Raw genomic sequence first — 14,987 nt, 5'->3', positions numbered from 1 at the left:
TGACTGTCTCGGAGTTGTTTGTGTAGTTTGTTCCTTTGTTGTGTGTTCACAACCCCCCCGTGCCCCATAGAATTTATTTTGTGATTTCCTCTCTTGATTTTTCTGTTTGGCGCATTACATTTTTGCTTTTCTGAGTGTCATTGAAGTCATCGTTGATTTACGTTATCGGGGGCGGTCACTCTCAAGCAGAAGGCATGGAGACCGAGAAGGAGAAGGACGTACCTGTACTGTAGTTGCTTGAGTTGTGTATACGTTTAAAAAAGAACCAACACGACAGCTCATTTGTTTTCTGTCGTTTTGCTCCGCTGCAGAAACTGCCTTGTGAACGCAAGTGGAGCTGCACCGACGCTGCGCCGGTGCTGCCACGCTCAGCGGCGTTGTACGTGTGAACGCTTCACAAAATTTGCTCCGGTGTAAACTATATCGCAACAAAATACATCGGTGCAGCGCCGGATCAAATGTGTGCCATGTGAACACCCCTATTGTTTATTCGTCATTTTTATGATTGATTTTTTTCTGCAGTGCATGATTTCCGTTTAGCATTTTTTATCCCCCTCATGCCATTTGGTGTGCGCATGCGTAAGTGAATACCTCATACAACATCAGAATGAAGTGTGAAGGGCTTGGGTGATTGAGTACACTTTTCTCAGATGTCAGGCTGGAACCGCGTTTAAAGCGCAGCGTATCCAACCTTGCCCAGCAAAATAACGGGTAAACGAATCAGTGATTACTGCCAGAAAAGCCAAGTATGTACTTGGGCTTGGTGCTTAGTGAGTGGTTAGCGCGTCAATCTCACAGTGCAGCGGTACCGGGTTCAATTCCAGCTCCGGCCTCCCTGTGTGGAGTTTGCATATTCTCCCCGGGCCTGCGTGGGTTTTCTCTGGGTGCTCCGGTTTCCTCCCACATTCCAAAAACATACGTGGCAGGCTGATTGAACACTCAAAAAAATTGTCCCTAGGTGTGAGTGTGAGCACAAATGGTTGTTCGTCTCTGTGTGCCTTGCGATTGGCTGGCAACCAGTTCAGGGTGTCCCGCGCCTACTGCCCGAAAACGGCTGGGATAGGCTCCAGCACCCCCCGCGACCCTTGTGAGGATAAAGTGGATCGGAAAATGGATGGATGGAACAAATTTAATATATTTATTATTGGAAACAAATCACTGAAATCACTTAGGAGGGTTGATTTTTCAGTAGAAGCATTTGAAGCAACCAACTGAGGCACTATTGATTCAGTCTTGACTAGTTTATGATTAAGAACGACATTTACGCTTTGGGAAATCCTCCTGGCAGTTTATGCTACTTGGTACAAAAGCGGCATTCACCTTAATTGATGAGGAGGGGCACAAAAGCGAAACTTTTGTAGCTGCCTTTAGCGCAATGTCCCACAAATGCAAGAACATTCAAGTTATATGTCTATCAATCTTAAGTGGCCATGCATTCATGCTGAAGGCAAGTGAGGATGCATCAGAACTCGATGAATGGGTTGCTGGTATCAGTCCATTGTGAGTTCATGAGTGTTCTTATGGCATCATCAAATGACAGTAAAAAAAAAAGATTTTTTGTTTTGTTGTCCTGAGGCGATTATTTTGTAAAGTGTCTGACGTGTAGCTGTATATTTGTGCTCAATGTTAAATGAAGAACGATTCGAGCATTTGTTCAAGTATAAGCCATTATGTTTGGCTCAATTTCTGCGCTTGACTGCAGCACAAGAGGACATTCTTTGTTTGATCTATTTGTGGATGTCTGCCTACCGTTTGGTGTGTCTTATAAGTCCACGTGGGCTGGGCACCTTTAATGGTGCATGACATTAAATCAACAAATAAACTTAACATTTTAAAAAATGACTACATCAAAACTAGGCTGTACCTGACCAGGGTTTTTGGAGTTGCTCACGGATCAGAAGGTTTGGGAAAAAAAAGAAATACTCCATCACTGGTTTGATCAGAAGATGGAGCAATATATCTATTTAAACACCTTGTATATTTACTGTAAGGTTGACCACTGCCATAGCGAAAGCGCACTGATAAAAAATATTTAAACCCCCAAAATCATTTAAAAAACACTGTGAAACATTAAATACGACATAGAATGTTTACATCTCCTTCTTTGACATTAATGGAAAATAATTGAAATAAAAGCGGCAGGGATTTGGTGGCCAGGGCTATTGCTATCTTAGTTCATTAGCTGGAAACAAGTCCATCAACGTACTTACTGGCTACGGCATGTAGCCTATGCCTGCTCCTTTTTGGCTCATATTGGAAGCCGGCAGTGTTGTACAAGTCCCGGTGCCCACAAAGTGCAATGATTATTTTGTCTGTCATTGCGTCATGAGAATAGCTCAACTCACATTCGGTATGACCGCAGTACATTTCATTGAGCAAAAATTTACTGCTACTGTTCTGTTTACAACGGAGCTATTTCCACGATCCATCTGTGATTGGCTGAATGTGCATTGCCAGAAGTTTACGTAACTTAAGTGATGAAAGCTATTTTGAATTAAAGAGCTTTTAAATGAAAGAAATAACGCACAAACTGCATTTTTTTTTTTTTACGTAAATAAAATAATTTTTGGACTTATCCAGATGATATTACTTTGTGATTGGATGTTCGAGGGCGTGGAGGCCTCCCAGCGCATCAGCTTTGTTCTCACAAGGCACCCAACAAGGCTAAAAATTGATTAACTTTCAGGCTCACATCTACATCTAGTGCTGTGTTTGCTGTGATGTCTTATTTTGCGGATCCAATCTTTGACGGGATTGATAGAGCGTGCAAATTATGACATTACAGTCACTAAGCGATGATGCATAAAATGCAAAAGATTGACTCATTTAATTCGGTGCAAAGTCCAATGAAAACAGAAGGGTAGTTTATCGATACATCGACAGGTATGTCCAGTCATTCATTCATTCATCTTCCGAACCGCTTTATCCTCACTAGGATCGCGGGGGGTGCTGGAGCCTACCCCAGCTGTCTTGGGGCAGTAGGCGGGGGACACCCTGAACCGGTTGCCAGCCAATCACACAGAGACGAACAATCATCCGCGCTCACACTAACACCTATGGACAATTTAGTGTGTTCCATTAACCTGCCACGCATGTTTTTGGAATGTGGGAGGAAACCGGAGGACCCGGAGAAAACCCACACAAGCACGGGGAGAACGTGCAAACTCCACACAGGAAGGCCGGAGCCGGAATTGAACCCGGTACCTCTGCACTGTGAAGTCTAACCACTCGACTACCGGGTCGCCTATGTCCAGTCCTAAACAGAAAATATCGATATGTGCATATACCACACTGACAATTAGGCATCAGTGTCAGGTCCCTACGCCAACTGTGTGACATACTATATAGTTTAACCAACAATATTATGCCAAGACGAGCAGCCCGGTGGTCCAATGCTTAGCGCGTCGACCTCACAGTGCAGAGGTTGTGGGTTCGATCCCCGCTCCGGCTTTCCTGTGTGGAGTTTTCTCCCCGGGCCTGCATGGGTTTTCTCTGGGTACTCCAGTTTGCTCCCTCATTCCCAAAACATGCATGGCAGGCTGATTGAACACTCTAAATTGTCCCTAGGTGTGAGTGTGAGTGCGGGTGGTTGTTCGTCTTTGTGTGCCCTGTGATTGGCTGGCAACTGGTTCAGGGTGTCCCCCCGCCTACTGCCCGAAGACAGATGGGATAAGCTCCAGCACCCACCGCGACCCTTGTGAGGATAAAGCGGTTCAGAAAATGAATGGATGGATATTATGCCAAGACACTTAGAGCATCATTTGTGAGGTGTATTATCATAATTGTCAATGTAACCAAAATGTTATACTGCGCATTCTGTGCATTTCCCTCATCGTGTTTGACCATATGTGAATGTTAACTGAAGAAGCTTGGACCCTGACCTTGTTATTAGCAACCAATTCATAACGTTGTAGACTCTTTAATTTACCCCTCATGGTGTCTTGGATTGACACTTGACACTTGCTTGAATTTTGCCAGAGTATTTAAGTTCATAACAAAAGTATCTTAGTCAAGATGGCGTCTTTTGTTTTGAGAAGAATGTCCAAGATTGAAACATGAAAAGTTAATTACCCTAAAAACTGCCTCAACAAAAAGCAATGTGAACGTTGTTCCAGCAAAGTCACAATGTCTTCATGGCGCTACATGGCAGTGCAAACCCCAGCTCAAAAAAAAAGTGCCCCTCCCCCTAAAAAAAAGCTAATTTGCTGCTGACATGCTGTGCTTGTTGCCACAAAAACACGACTTATTAAAAGCAATTAGCATTTGAAGCATTTTTATTTGATCTTTTTTTTTTGATAACCCCAATTTAAAATAATTGCTTGATTAAAAAAAAAAAAAGGAAAACAGTCCAGCAGGACTAAGTTTGACTGGTACCATGAGGTAGGATGATGCAATATGCACGCAGGTTCACTTATTCTTGACCTCTCTTGAACATCTTGGAGAGATCCCAGTCCTCTGAGGTTCAGTCATACATTTGAAAACAAAACAATAAAGTCTTCAATTTCACAGGCCAAAGTTGAAGAAAAATGTATTCTGAACTTGTGAGCGCCTCTCTCGAGACCCTTTGATCTCTTCCTTCTGCCATGTTTGTATCTAGCCTTCTTTGAACGAGAGGGCGTACTTGGCTCACTGATGTACATTGATCGCTGTTTGCTGCCAGGGAAAATAGTTCTATTCCCGGCCTGTTACAAGGTTCAGTCAGATAAGTGTTTACTGCTTTGGCCTCTTGTGTGGGTTTCCTTCTCAGCACGTTATTGTTATGGTTAAGGATGGCTCATATGTTTTTTTTTTTTTTTTTCCAAACCTGGTGAACTTTAGTCCATTGTTTTTGAACGAGACTTTAACTGTATTTTTATTGTAATTCAGATGTGGATGGGTCAAGGTGATTATAGTGCACGAAAATGGAAAAAACAAAAAAGACTTAACTAAAATTGAAACATTTTTTGTGAACAAAATGAAATATCAACGAAAATGCGTTTAGGAAAAAAAACATTTATAAAAGTAACTAGGACTAATTATAATTCTAGTGAAAATGTCCTTCGTTTTCCTGTTTGTCAATTAATATCAGACATGGGCTTTCAGGGTTCATTTTAAATGTACAAATGTCTTATTTGTTTTATTGCTGTGCATCCAAAAGAAGGAAGGTCAAACAGTTTGAGAATTGTAGTCTACTTCATTTCATTACTCAAAACTTTGTGATCTTTTTTTTAAATCTTGCACTTGACAAATGGACTATATACTGAAAAAAAAAACTAAAACTAAGACTAAAATTAATTAAACTAAACTAAAATCAAGCTTTTTTTTTGAAAAAAAAAAACGAAAATTAATAAAATCTATAAGACTTACTCTAAAAATGAATTAAAACTAATTGAAAAAAAAACCCGAGATAAAAACTAAGTATAATGAAAAATCCCATACTGTTTATAACTAACTCTCGTATGGGTGTCATTATGGATGCGAAATAATTTGATGTATAGCGCAATAAACACCTGATCAATATCGATAGAATTTGCACTCAATATACTATCAATGAAAAAAGATAAATCTTCTTGCCCAAAATCAGATGGAATGGGCCTTAACTCAACGGCCACCCTCCTTGCAACAAACAGTTTCTTACCCTATTTAAATTAACAAGCCAAGGGTTAAAGATTTTTTTTTTACCCCCCAAAGGAATTGTCATGAAAACGTTTAGTCTAAGAACACGTTTAGGTTGCGTCTCCAGGACTGCAGATGACTCTTGGTGCTGTCTCAGTCCAAGTGGCTGTAAAAAGATAATCTTATAATCCCTGAGGTATGACGGTGTACCAACTTTGTTCTCTGTGTCATGGAAGAAGCAAGTGAAGTGAAGCAAAACAAAGCAAAGGGAAACGAACGTCATTGAGCAAGAGTTTGAGTCTAGACACCCAGGCAGCAGCAAAAAACCAACAGCGTGATTTTGAATCTCTTATTTCAAACATCTATCGGATTAAACGGCGAATGGTGATCAGTTTGTGTGATCGGAAATGAAAGGTAGCGATCGGCATATGCCAATCACATACTTTTCCGCGGAAATCAGCCGATCGCGATCTGTGGCAGATCAGTCAGAGGAACAGTATTTGGTTTATCTCGCTCAGATGGCACCTCGAAGTTCACCTTTCAAAGGTCCTCCGATGGGAGCAGCTGCTGCAGCACAAAGAGCTGCCATTAGCACTCAAAGAAGCTCCTTTCATGAATGCATGCAGAGTTGGGCCACAGAGCGCTCGATTGTTATTGCTTCATTCACAGTCGCCACACATTCAGGGGTCAGAGTTGACCAAGGGCTCTCAGACTGAACATCTGTTAAAGGTTGTGTCAGTCTATTCAGTGGCATGCTCCTTATAATGATCAGACCCTCCACCCGGCTATCCCGAAATGCTGCTTGTGTCTTTGCTCCATTTCAAGTGGGGGGGGGGGATCAAAGGTTAAGATCAGCCCTAGAATTGGACGACATACTGCTTTCGAACTTGGTGGGTGAGCTGCCTCATTTAAAAGCCGTTGCCTCTCGGTTACCGTGCAGAAACACCGAAGGAACTTCAGTCACGTGTTGGATCTATAAATTGAAGATCAACATCTTGTGTAATAAAAGTGATTGTTTCTTTTTTTAGTCAACGGAAAGCACCATGATGCAGATTTTTTTTTGTTGGTCTGGCTGCTATTCATTCATAGGATAAAAATAGTTGAGGATGAAAATGAATTTCATTGAAAAAGCAAACATTTGATGGCCTATCTCATCAATGAGCAGTCATCTATTGCGATAACGGATCTTAAATGAACACATTTTGAGGCCTACTCTACTAAATCTTTGCGTGTACAAGAATAGTCCCGAATTGATGGCTGATGCCAACTGATGAGGGAGCTGCTGTAATTGTACACAACCAGGATTGTGTGTGCCAAAATGCTCAAACTTGCTCCACAGTTCATTTTGCACGTTCTCAAAGCATCCAATTTGTTCCCCTTATGAATGCCGTTGATGTTTTGGAAGTGTGGGGGTTTTTTTCGTTGAATGTGTGAAGCAAGATCTTCCGATCTGTATTTAAATTGGCAGACAAAATGTTTCGGTAGAATTCTGACTTAATTTTTTTTTTGCTGCTCCCATTATGTGTTGCAACAATGAAAATGAATGAGCCTGGCCCAGAAATCCATACAAATCGAAAGCATGACAATACATCTTCTTTTAATCTGTTGATTGAGTTTTTACAGAAAATAACAGTGCCTCAATAAGTCTAAGAGTAGATTCGGTGTAACCAAAAAGACAAACAATCATCCAGTCAACCCCATCCCCGCCCCCGCCCTTCAACCGGCACCTACTCCAAAACAAACCACTACAGGTCAGAGTAAAAATTCATGTATGGCAAAATATATACAAATACGTATGTATCTCTCACTCTCTCTCTCTCCAGATAGATCGATATGACATTTCGCATTGTTAACCAAAGACAAGAATGGAGTAGCCGTGATTTTACATCGAATGAGTTTCACACATCAGCTTGTATACTGTATTTGTGATCAATTAATGATCCTTTGTTTCTCAAATTTGGATCTTTTTGATCACTTTGTCCCATCAGTCAATCTTTTTTTTTTTTAATCAGAATGACTTTTTTACGATTGAACAATTTCTTTATCGTATTGTGTATCATGTGAAAACATGAAAACTCAATGATTGATTTCTTAAATGCTAAAATAAAAATGAGGAAAGTAACCAATGTAAACAACCAATAATTGCAGTGTTTACCATTTCCTACGTTTAAGTGTAATCGGGTGTCATTTGGGTCGGGTGTTTCCCTCTCCCACCCTTGTCATGTGTGCAACAAATGTCAGTTAAAATAAACAACTCGTCTCGCATTGATTAAAGCCACTTCCCTCTCCTTGGCCTGGAGCTATGCACTAATGTGCTGCTATAGGCTTAATGAGAGCAGGAGGAGGCAGGCTGACCCCTCTCACCTCATGAAGGGCCCCTGCAGTTAGGGGGGCAATCAGTCAGTGTCTGCCACTGCTGTCTTTTCATGTTCGACCAAATGTACGACCAAAGAGAAAGTCAAACCTCGGAAAAAGGTCGGCTTTACGATGAACGCGTGTCAACGTGGATACTATTTGGACCAAATGTCTTCATTGAAATCATTTTGCTTTCACGTTTCACATTTTGAAGGTCCAATAGATAGATGAACCACTTGGAGCAAAATACAATCAGCCATCCTGCCGTTTGTTGACATCCGTGTGGGCTTTCGTGGCGTCTGCACGATTCTACCGGTTCCTTTGTTTTGTCACATATTTTCACGACTTGATGCGAGGCACAATTTACATGGTTGAATCATAAATGTCCCAAATTAAAAAAAAAAAAAAAAAATGCCAACACACCCTCTGAAACCGTTTGAATGCCAAACTAGGGGCCGATGAGGCCATGCCCTTCGATGGAAAGGTACACGCAGAGCAAAAAAATCAGCAGAAAAAGATTATGATAACAGTTCATCCATCTATAACCCAGCAGACTCGCTGTTCAGCACCCGCAGATTCACATATCTTGTTCTGATTTAAAAAAAAAAGTTTCCTTTTACAAATTGTAAAAATATTTTAGACTTTTTGTTTTTCTGGGATTTTTTTCCCCCTTCCCCCCATTTTGCATGGACACCCCCCCCCTCCCACCCCCCACACACCAATTAGGCACATATTTTTGCTATTTGAAGGCCGGCCTGGTCTCTATCTCCCGCAAATAGTGGTAGGGAGGGGGGAGGCTCTGAGACACTGTACGTAGTAGTTCCATCTGAATCTCTATTACATATAAAATGCATATTAGAAAGACAATAAAATGGATTCGATATCTGATTAAGTGATGTTCTGTTTCTGAACTGAACTTTTCCAAGAGATAAGAATAATATCCATACAGAATGAGATTCAATGGTACCCTCCCATGACATTTTAATATGGTGGATACAATTAAAACACACGTAAAGCATCATATTCATTTGGAGTCTTGCTTTTGGACACCTGTGCAGTACAAGCCAGCAAGTGAGCCCAATTCAGATTTCTTCACCGACATCTGGCTCATGAGTTGATAAACGCTCACGTATGGCCACCGGCTCCCAGAGTTTGTTGACAGCAGATCATGACAAAGTGCGCTGCTACCCTACAAAGGAGGCGCTGTACTCATTATAAGTTTATTTTTCGTTAATCAATGGCTTCCATTCGTGTTACTGTAGAGCATTTGGAATATTGTTCAACAGACTCGTCCGACAGAAGGCATAAAGGTCTGCGTTGACTTGTCAGCAGACTGATTTGTTGTTCTATGTGATGGTTAAATTACTCCAGACGCTTTTAAGATTGCAGGAAATAATGAATCACATATATTGTGGCAAAAATATCCAGCCCGGATTCCAAACCAGACATTTGCTGCGTCTCTATTCAGTGATGTGAAACTTCAACAGTGATGATTTGTACCTTGCTGTTGTTTTGGTTAACGTGACCTTCTTTCTCTGATATGAATTCCCATGCTAGTCTAAGATAGGAGCTAAAGGGAGGGCCGGCTCAGCCAACTGTGTGAGCGAGATGTGTATCGTTTAATTGGACAGGCCAACCACTGACCTGGGATAGAGCCAAAAACAAAAGCTTTGGGTTTGCACCGTGTTTATGGTGCAAGGAGAGACAAGAGTCTGAGTGATGAACAAGTGACTTGATACAGGATCCAAAAAAAATTAAATAAAAAGCATGTGGTGAAAAGGGAAGATCAAATGGACGGCTTTCCAGACGTCTTACATCTTACACTTTGTCCAAAGAGTGTGATCGTGACATGGCAAAGAGGAGAGACACTGTGTCTGACAGCAGAGCGTTGTCAGGAAGTGTGTAAAAAGGGGACGGGGGGGCTGGGGTTTCCAGGATCACTGTATCACTTCTCAGAAAATACTCTTGTCTTTTGATTAGTCACAGGGAGGCGTGTTTGCCCGCCGGTAAAGTGCAGCTTAACTACGCCGCTGAACAGAGCTAAAACACGACCTTAAAACCAACATGAGTGGCGGTCTTATCTGGAAGCACCTCAAGTGTCTTACTGTGCTCGTTACACCACGTCTGCATTGTTACGCACATATGACCAAAACGGAACATTCGGTAGTATGCAAAATGTTTTCATAGCTTAAGTACGGCGGTTAGCATGGATATCTAGATGTCTACAAATGATGGGAGAATGTTACTTGTACATGGACAAAGTTGTTGGTACCGTCCTGAGGCTGCTTTGCGCATTGGATTGTGTCATCTCTAGACTATCAGGTCATGTGTCAGAAGCTCTCAGAAGCAGTTCATGGGCCCTCCAAGCAGATAATGACCCAGAACGCAGCTGAAAACAAAAAAACAAAAAATGAAAATAAGAGTGCTTAAGAACAAAACATTCGAATGTTTGGACTATTCCAAATCAACCTGATCAAAATCCTCTTGAACAGCTGAGGAAAACATGCAGTCTGAAAAGACGCCTTTCAAACCGACGACAGGTGCACAAGTATCATTGAGAGTTCAAGAAAATATTTGGTTGCAAGGATTTCCTCCAAAGGTTGTGCAACAAATTATTCAAAGGGACATATTATGAAAATTTGACTTTGTAATTGCTAGTGTACAAATAATTGTGTCACTGGAGCTCTTACCCAGCCAACGAGTGGGAATCTACATAGCCAATGGTTTAAGGTGACAATTTGCAAGAGCTCAACAGCTAATTTGTGCATCATGTCCCTCATCTGAAGACCTCTGAGGCCAAAAGCTGATTTGAACCTCAATTCTTGGTCTTCTGTGAATCGCTTCTCTGTTGCACCTTCACCTCTGTATTTATCTAACATTTGTTCACGTCCACCATTTGTGTCTCTTTGTGTCTGTAGGAAGCTGACTCCGTGCGAGGCCATGACCTTTGTCCTGCTGCTAGTCGCTCCGGCCTGCCTGTCCTCTCTGCAGAGCGTAAGTCAGAGAGACAAGTCGCTGCACGGCAACATCTGAAAAGCTTCTGCTCAGTTCAAGTGCCTCTCAGGGGCCGATTATATCGTGACGTCAGCCTGCAAACACAGTCTAGTATTGTTTTTTTTTTTTCCCTAAAACCTAAGAGGAGCAGAAAATCAAAACAAAAACCCTTTTGATGTCATACCACAACGCGTAAGCTTAAATGGCAGAAGAAGCCTCTTTTTGTGAACCATCCAGACATTTTCTACCACTCATCCTTTTCACTAGCCCGGTTTACATGGAGCCTTGTATTCCGATATGAACGAAACCGAATGTCTAACCGGAATGAATGCTCAATATAAACACCTGAGTCTGAATGAAAAGACAGAATCCAAATGGAATTTCGTTCATATGGACAGGAGTGGTACTTTGTTTTTCTTAGCAATCCGAATATGCGTAATGTAAACAGTTCAGTCGGAGTAGTCAGGCTGCGTCCGCTCTGCGCATGCTCTGTCTTGACATAAATCGGTCGTCTTTGTTTACGCACTTGGAAATGGCAGCGTCATATCCGGGCTTGTCTGGTCTGCGATGGGGAGAACTTGTTTCAAATGACTTGTAACTTGTTTTTAATTAAGCTTTCGCTTCAATAAGTGTTCCCGAATACCTTGCTAAATTGACAAATGAACTGAAAAATCACGAGGTTAACATCGATCATGCATTGATGTGTGCCTGTTTTGTTTTTTGTTGCAACAAATTATTCAAAGGGACATATTTTGAAAATATGACTTCGTAATTGCTAGTGTACAAATAATTGGGTCACTGGAGCTCCCCCCCCCCCACCTACCCACTGTGCTCACTTTAGAGAAGGTTAGTCTGGGGTTGTTTTTGTCCCCACCTTCCCGTCTCTTATGTTTTTTCTTTTCATCTGCGAAAACGGGGCACTGTAAAAGATGAGCCGTCGGACTCCCGTTCTGTATCCCCCCGTTGGTCGTTTTGTTTCGGTCTCTGGAACAGGTTGCGTCTGTTCCGTTCCTCTGCAGCGGGTGGTACAATGGCAAGAAAGCTATTATTCCGATTCTGATTCTAATGTCGTGGCACATGTAAACGGCAGATCGAAATAGATCGTGTCACATGTAAAACAGATGACCTGCGATCTTCGGTCAAAATGATTTCAATCAAAATGACAGAAAAGTCACCATGGAAACACGGCTCCTGTCAGAGGAAATCTGCAACCTATCTCAGCTCAGCAAACGGGTCACCTGATTGGTTGCCACTTAACCACAGAGCACAGAGAGACAGAAAACAGTCCACGCTCACATTCCCTAAGGGATGAATCGATCACATGCTGGCTGTGTGCCACTGCATTATTTCATTGCCATGTGAAGTATTCACAGTTTTGTCTGCGTATTCCCATCACACCCAGTGACAGGGGTTGAAGTCGTTTCTTGCTCCAACTTTTGGATTGTCCTTCACCCCATCCTTTTCCATCTATGACAAGTGGCCGCTGAGACGAGGGGGTGTCAAAGAGTGTCATCAGCAGGTTGCAACCTGCAACAAGGATACAGAGAGGCACTGAAAAGCATAAAAATAATCTCTTTGAAAATTATATCCCTCATTATTGTGAGTGGTGGATATCTCCTTCACATAAACCACCACAGACCATGCCGCTACTTTTTCCTTGCCCTTACATTTTCCAATGTTTGACAAACTTAAATGCTGCCATTTCTGTAATTTGTGCTCTCGGGTTCCACGGAGGGAAAATCCAGCTCATTTTGATAATGAACTCAACTAATCACAGCCCATCCATCACATTCCGATATGAGCAGGTCCCTGAGCTCTTTCAGTCTCCTAATTAGGTTGTTTTTGTAAGATGTTTGTATCCTGACAGTTTGAGGCGCCTTGTGGTGAGCTTTCGGTATGCGTTGCACCCCGCTGTTCCTCATTGCCTATGGCAGGGGTGTTCAAACTTTTTTGTTTGTAGGCTGAATACAGAAAAATGAAAGGGTGAAAGGACCACTTTAAAATTTGTCAACTTTTTGAAACACGCTAAAGTTAGTCAAGCAAGCAATTCTATCTTGTTTGTATTGTCGAGTTACTTTCATTAGCTTTCTGCTTAAGGAGTTAGGGTAAATAGTTGAGGATTTTTCCAAGTTTTGGGGGTGGCCAATAGTGGTCCCTCTCACAGAGTAGATCCAGCTGTGCACTAAACAGCAGCCAAAGCCCATCTCCACATTCAGAACCATAAAAAGAACAAACTGTAGCAAAGTGACCATTTTTCAAACAAGTACTTAAGGATCGTTAATGTGATGTCTTCATAAATCAGCCATAGAGCACAAAGTGGAAGAAACTATTTTTGCCTCTAAAATTGAGTTATCTTTATTCACTGCAGTTTGGAAGATAAATTGAGTTATTCTTTTCAGCATAAAATGTTTAGTTGTATCGTTGAATATTGGGAAAAGTTCTACAGTGTCTACACACATTTATTACTAGTCATGGCACCTATATTTTCCAACACCCTCCCTACTCACTCTGCCCACCTTCACCTTTTTTAACTAACCTCGTGGCCCATGTCTTTTTTAGTGTTTTTTTTTTGTTTGTTTTGTCTTATTTCTGGTTATGTCATGGACCGATGAAAAATTGAAGGTGGGCCGCAAATGGCCCCGGGCCATAGGTTGGACATCCCCTTGCCTACGGTGCCGAGGTCTTCAAGGCCTGAACAGTTTGCAGTTTCATCTCTGCCCATCAGGAAGTAATATGCAATCTCGTTGCGGGTTGGCAAGACCATGAACCATAAATGACACGAGTGGAGGGTTATTGCACCATTTACACACTAAACAACTTGGTATCTTCAAATGAGTGCAACTTTTTAATTAAGATTGCTTTGGTAAACAAATGATATCAGTTTTTTCAGTGCACGTTTGCAGAGCCACTCTGGATGTATCCTTATGGGTGGAACGACTGATGAGTATTTACACAGTGGGCCCTTCAAAGTCAACTATACAGTAATTGATCTGGGGAATGCTGACTGACCTCCAACATGGGAGGCAAGCTGTCTTTGGATAGCTTTCTGTTACCACGGGAACACATGCTGGCCAGACGGATGGGGTTGCTTTAAAGCATGGTGTCAAACTCAAAGCCCAAGGGCCATATCTGGCCCACGGCATCATTTGATGTGGCCCGTGAAAGCAAATCAAACATTTCAACTTTCATGATGCTTGCTAAAATCTGTACCAACATTTCAAATTTGCACATGTAATAAATAACAGAGATATTGTAAGCATTTTCTTGTTACCAAACCTTCATTTCAGTAACTTAGGCAATAGTTGAATAAACCATTAATCTTGACTTCTCTATGTGGTTTCACAGTCCTAATGGCCCTCCAAGGGAAACCGTAACTATAATGTGGCCCGTGACAAAAATGAGTTTGACATCCCTGCCCTAAAGAATAACCCCTCGGGTGGTGTCCATCCCTCATTCAGCTCGGGTCCTCTACCAGAGGCCAGGAAGCTTGAGGGTTCTGCGCAGTTTCCTTGCTGTTCCCAGCACTGCACATTTCTGGATTGAGATGTCCGATGTTGTTCCCAGGATCTGTTGCAACCACTCATCTAGTTTGGGGGTCACTGCCCCGAGTGCTCCGACCACCACAGGCACGGCACGACTGTCACCTTTACCTTCCAGGTTCTCTCCAGCTCCTCTCTGAGCCCTTGGTATTTCTCGAGTTTCTCGTGTTCCTTCTTTCTGATGTTTCCATCACTTGGGACCGCTACATCCACTACAACGGCTTTCCTCTACCCTTTATCGATGATCACGATATCTGGTTGGTTCGCCATTACCATCTTGTCAGTCTGGATCTGGAAGTCCCACAGGATCTTCGCTCTGTCATTCTCCACCACCTTCGGAGGTGTTTCCCATTTTGACCTTGGGGTTTCCAGTCCATACTCTGCACAGATGTTTCAGGAGACTATGCCAGCCACCTGGTTATGGCGTTCCATGTAGGCTTTCCCTGCCAGCATCTTACACCCTGCAGTTATGTGTTGGATCGTCTCAGGTGCCTCTTTGCACAA

The 14,987-nt window shown here is 42.2% G+C and overlaps 1 protein-coding gene across 1 annotated transcript in view; it reads left to right on the top strand.

The window, feature by feature from the left end:
• Positions 1 to 14,987, top strand: part of adamtsl5 (ADAMTS like 5) — a 41,927-nt gene that overhangs the window by 4,302 nt on the left and 22,638 nt on the right. Inside the window, exon 2 of the mRNA XM_019867256.1 lies at positions 10,869 to 10,944. Coding sequence (XP_019722815.1) covers positions 10,869 to 10,944 — 76 coding nt within the window. The remainder of the gene's footprint in view (positions 1 to 10,868; positions 10,945 to 14,987) is intronic.

This window comes from Hippocampus comes, unplaced genomic scaffold, assembly GCF_001891065.2.
Source record: "Hippocampus comes isolate QL1 unplaced genomic scaffold, H_comes_QL1_v1.1 scaffold2, whole genome shotgun sequence".
Lineage (NCBI taxonomy): Eukaryota > Metazoa > Chordata > Actinopteri > Syngnathiformes > Syngnathidae > Hippocampus > Hippocampus comes.
The sequence above is the reverse complement of the archived record's forward strand: the minus strand, read 5'-3'. Positions and strand labels throughout refer to the sequence as shown.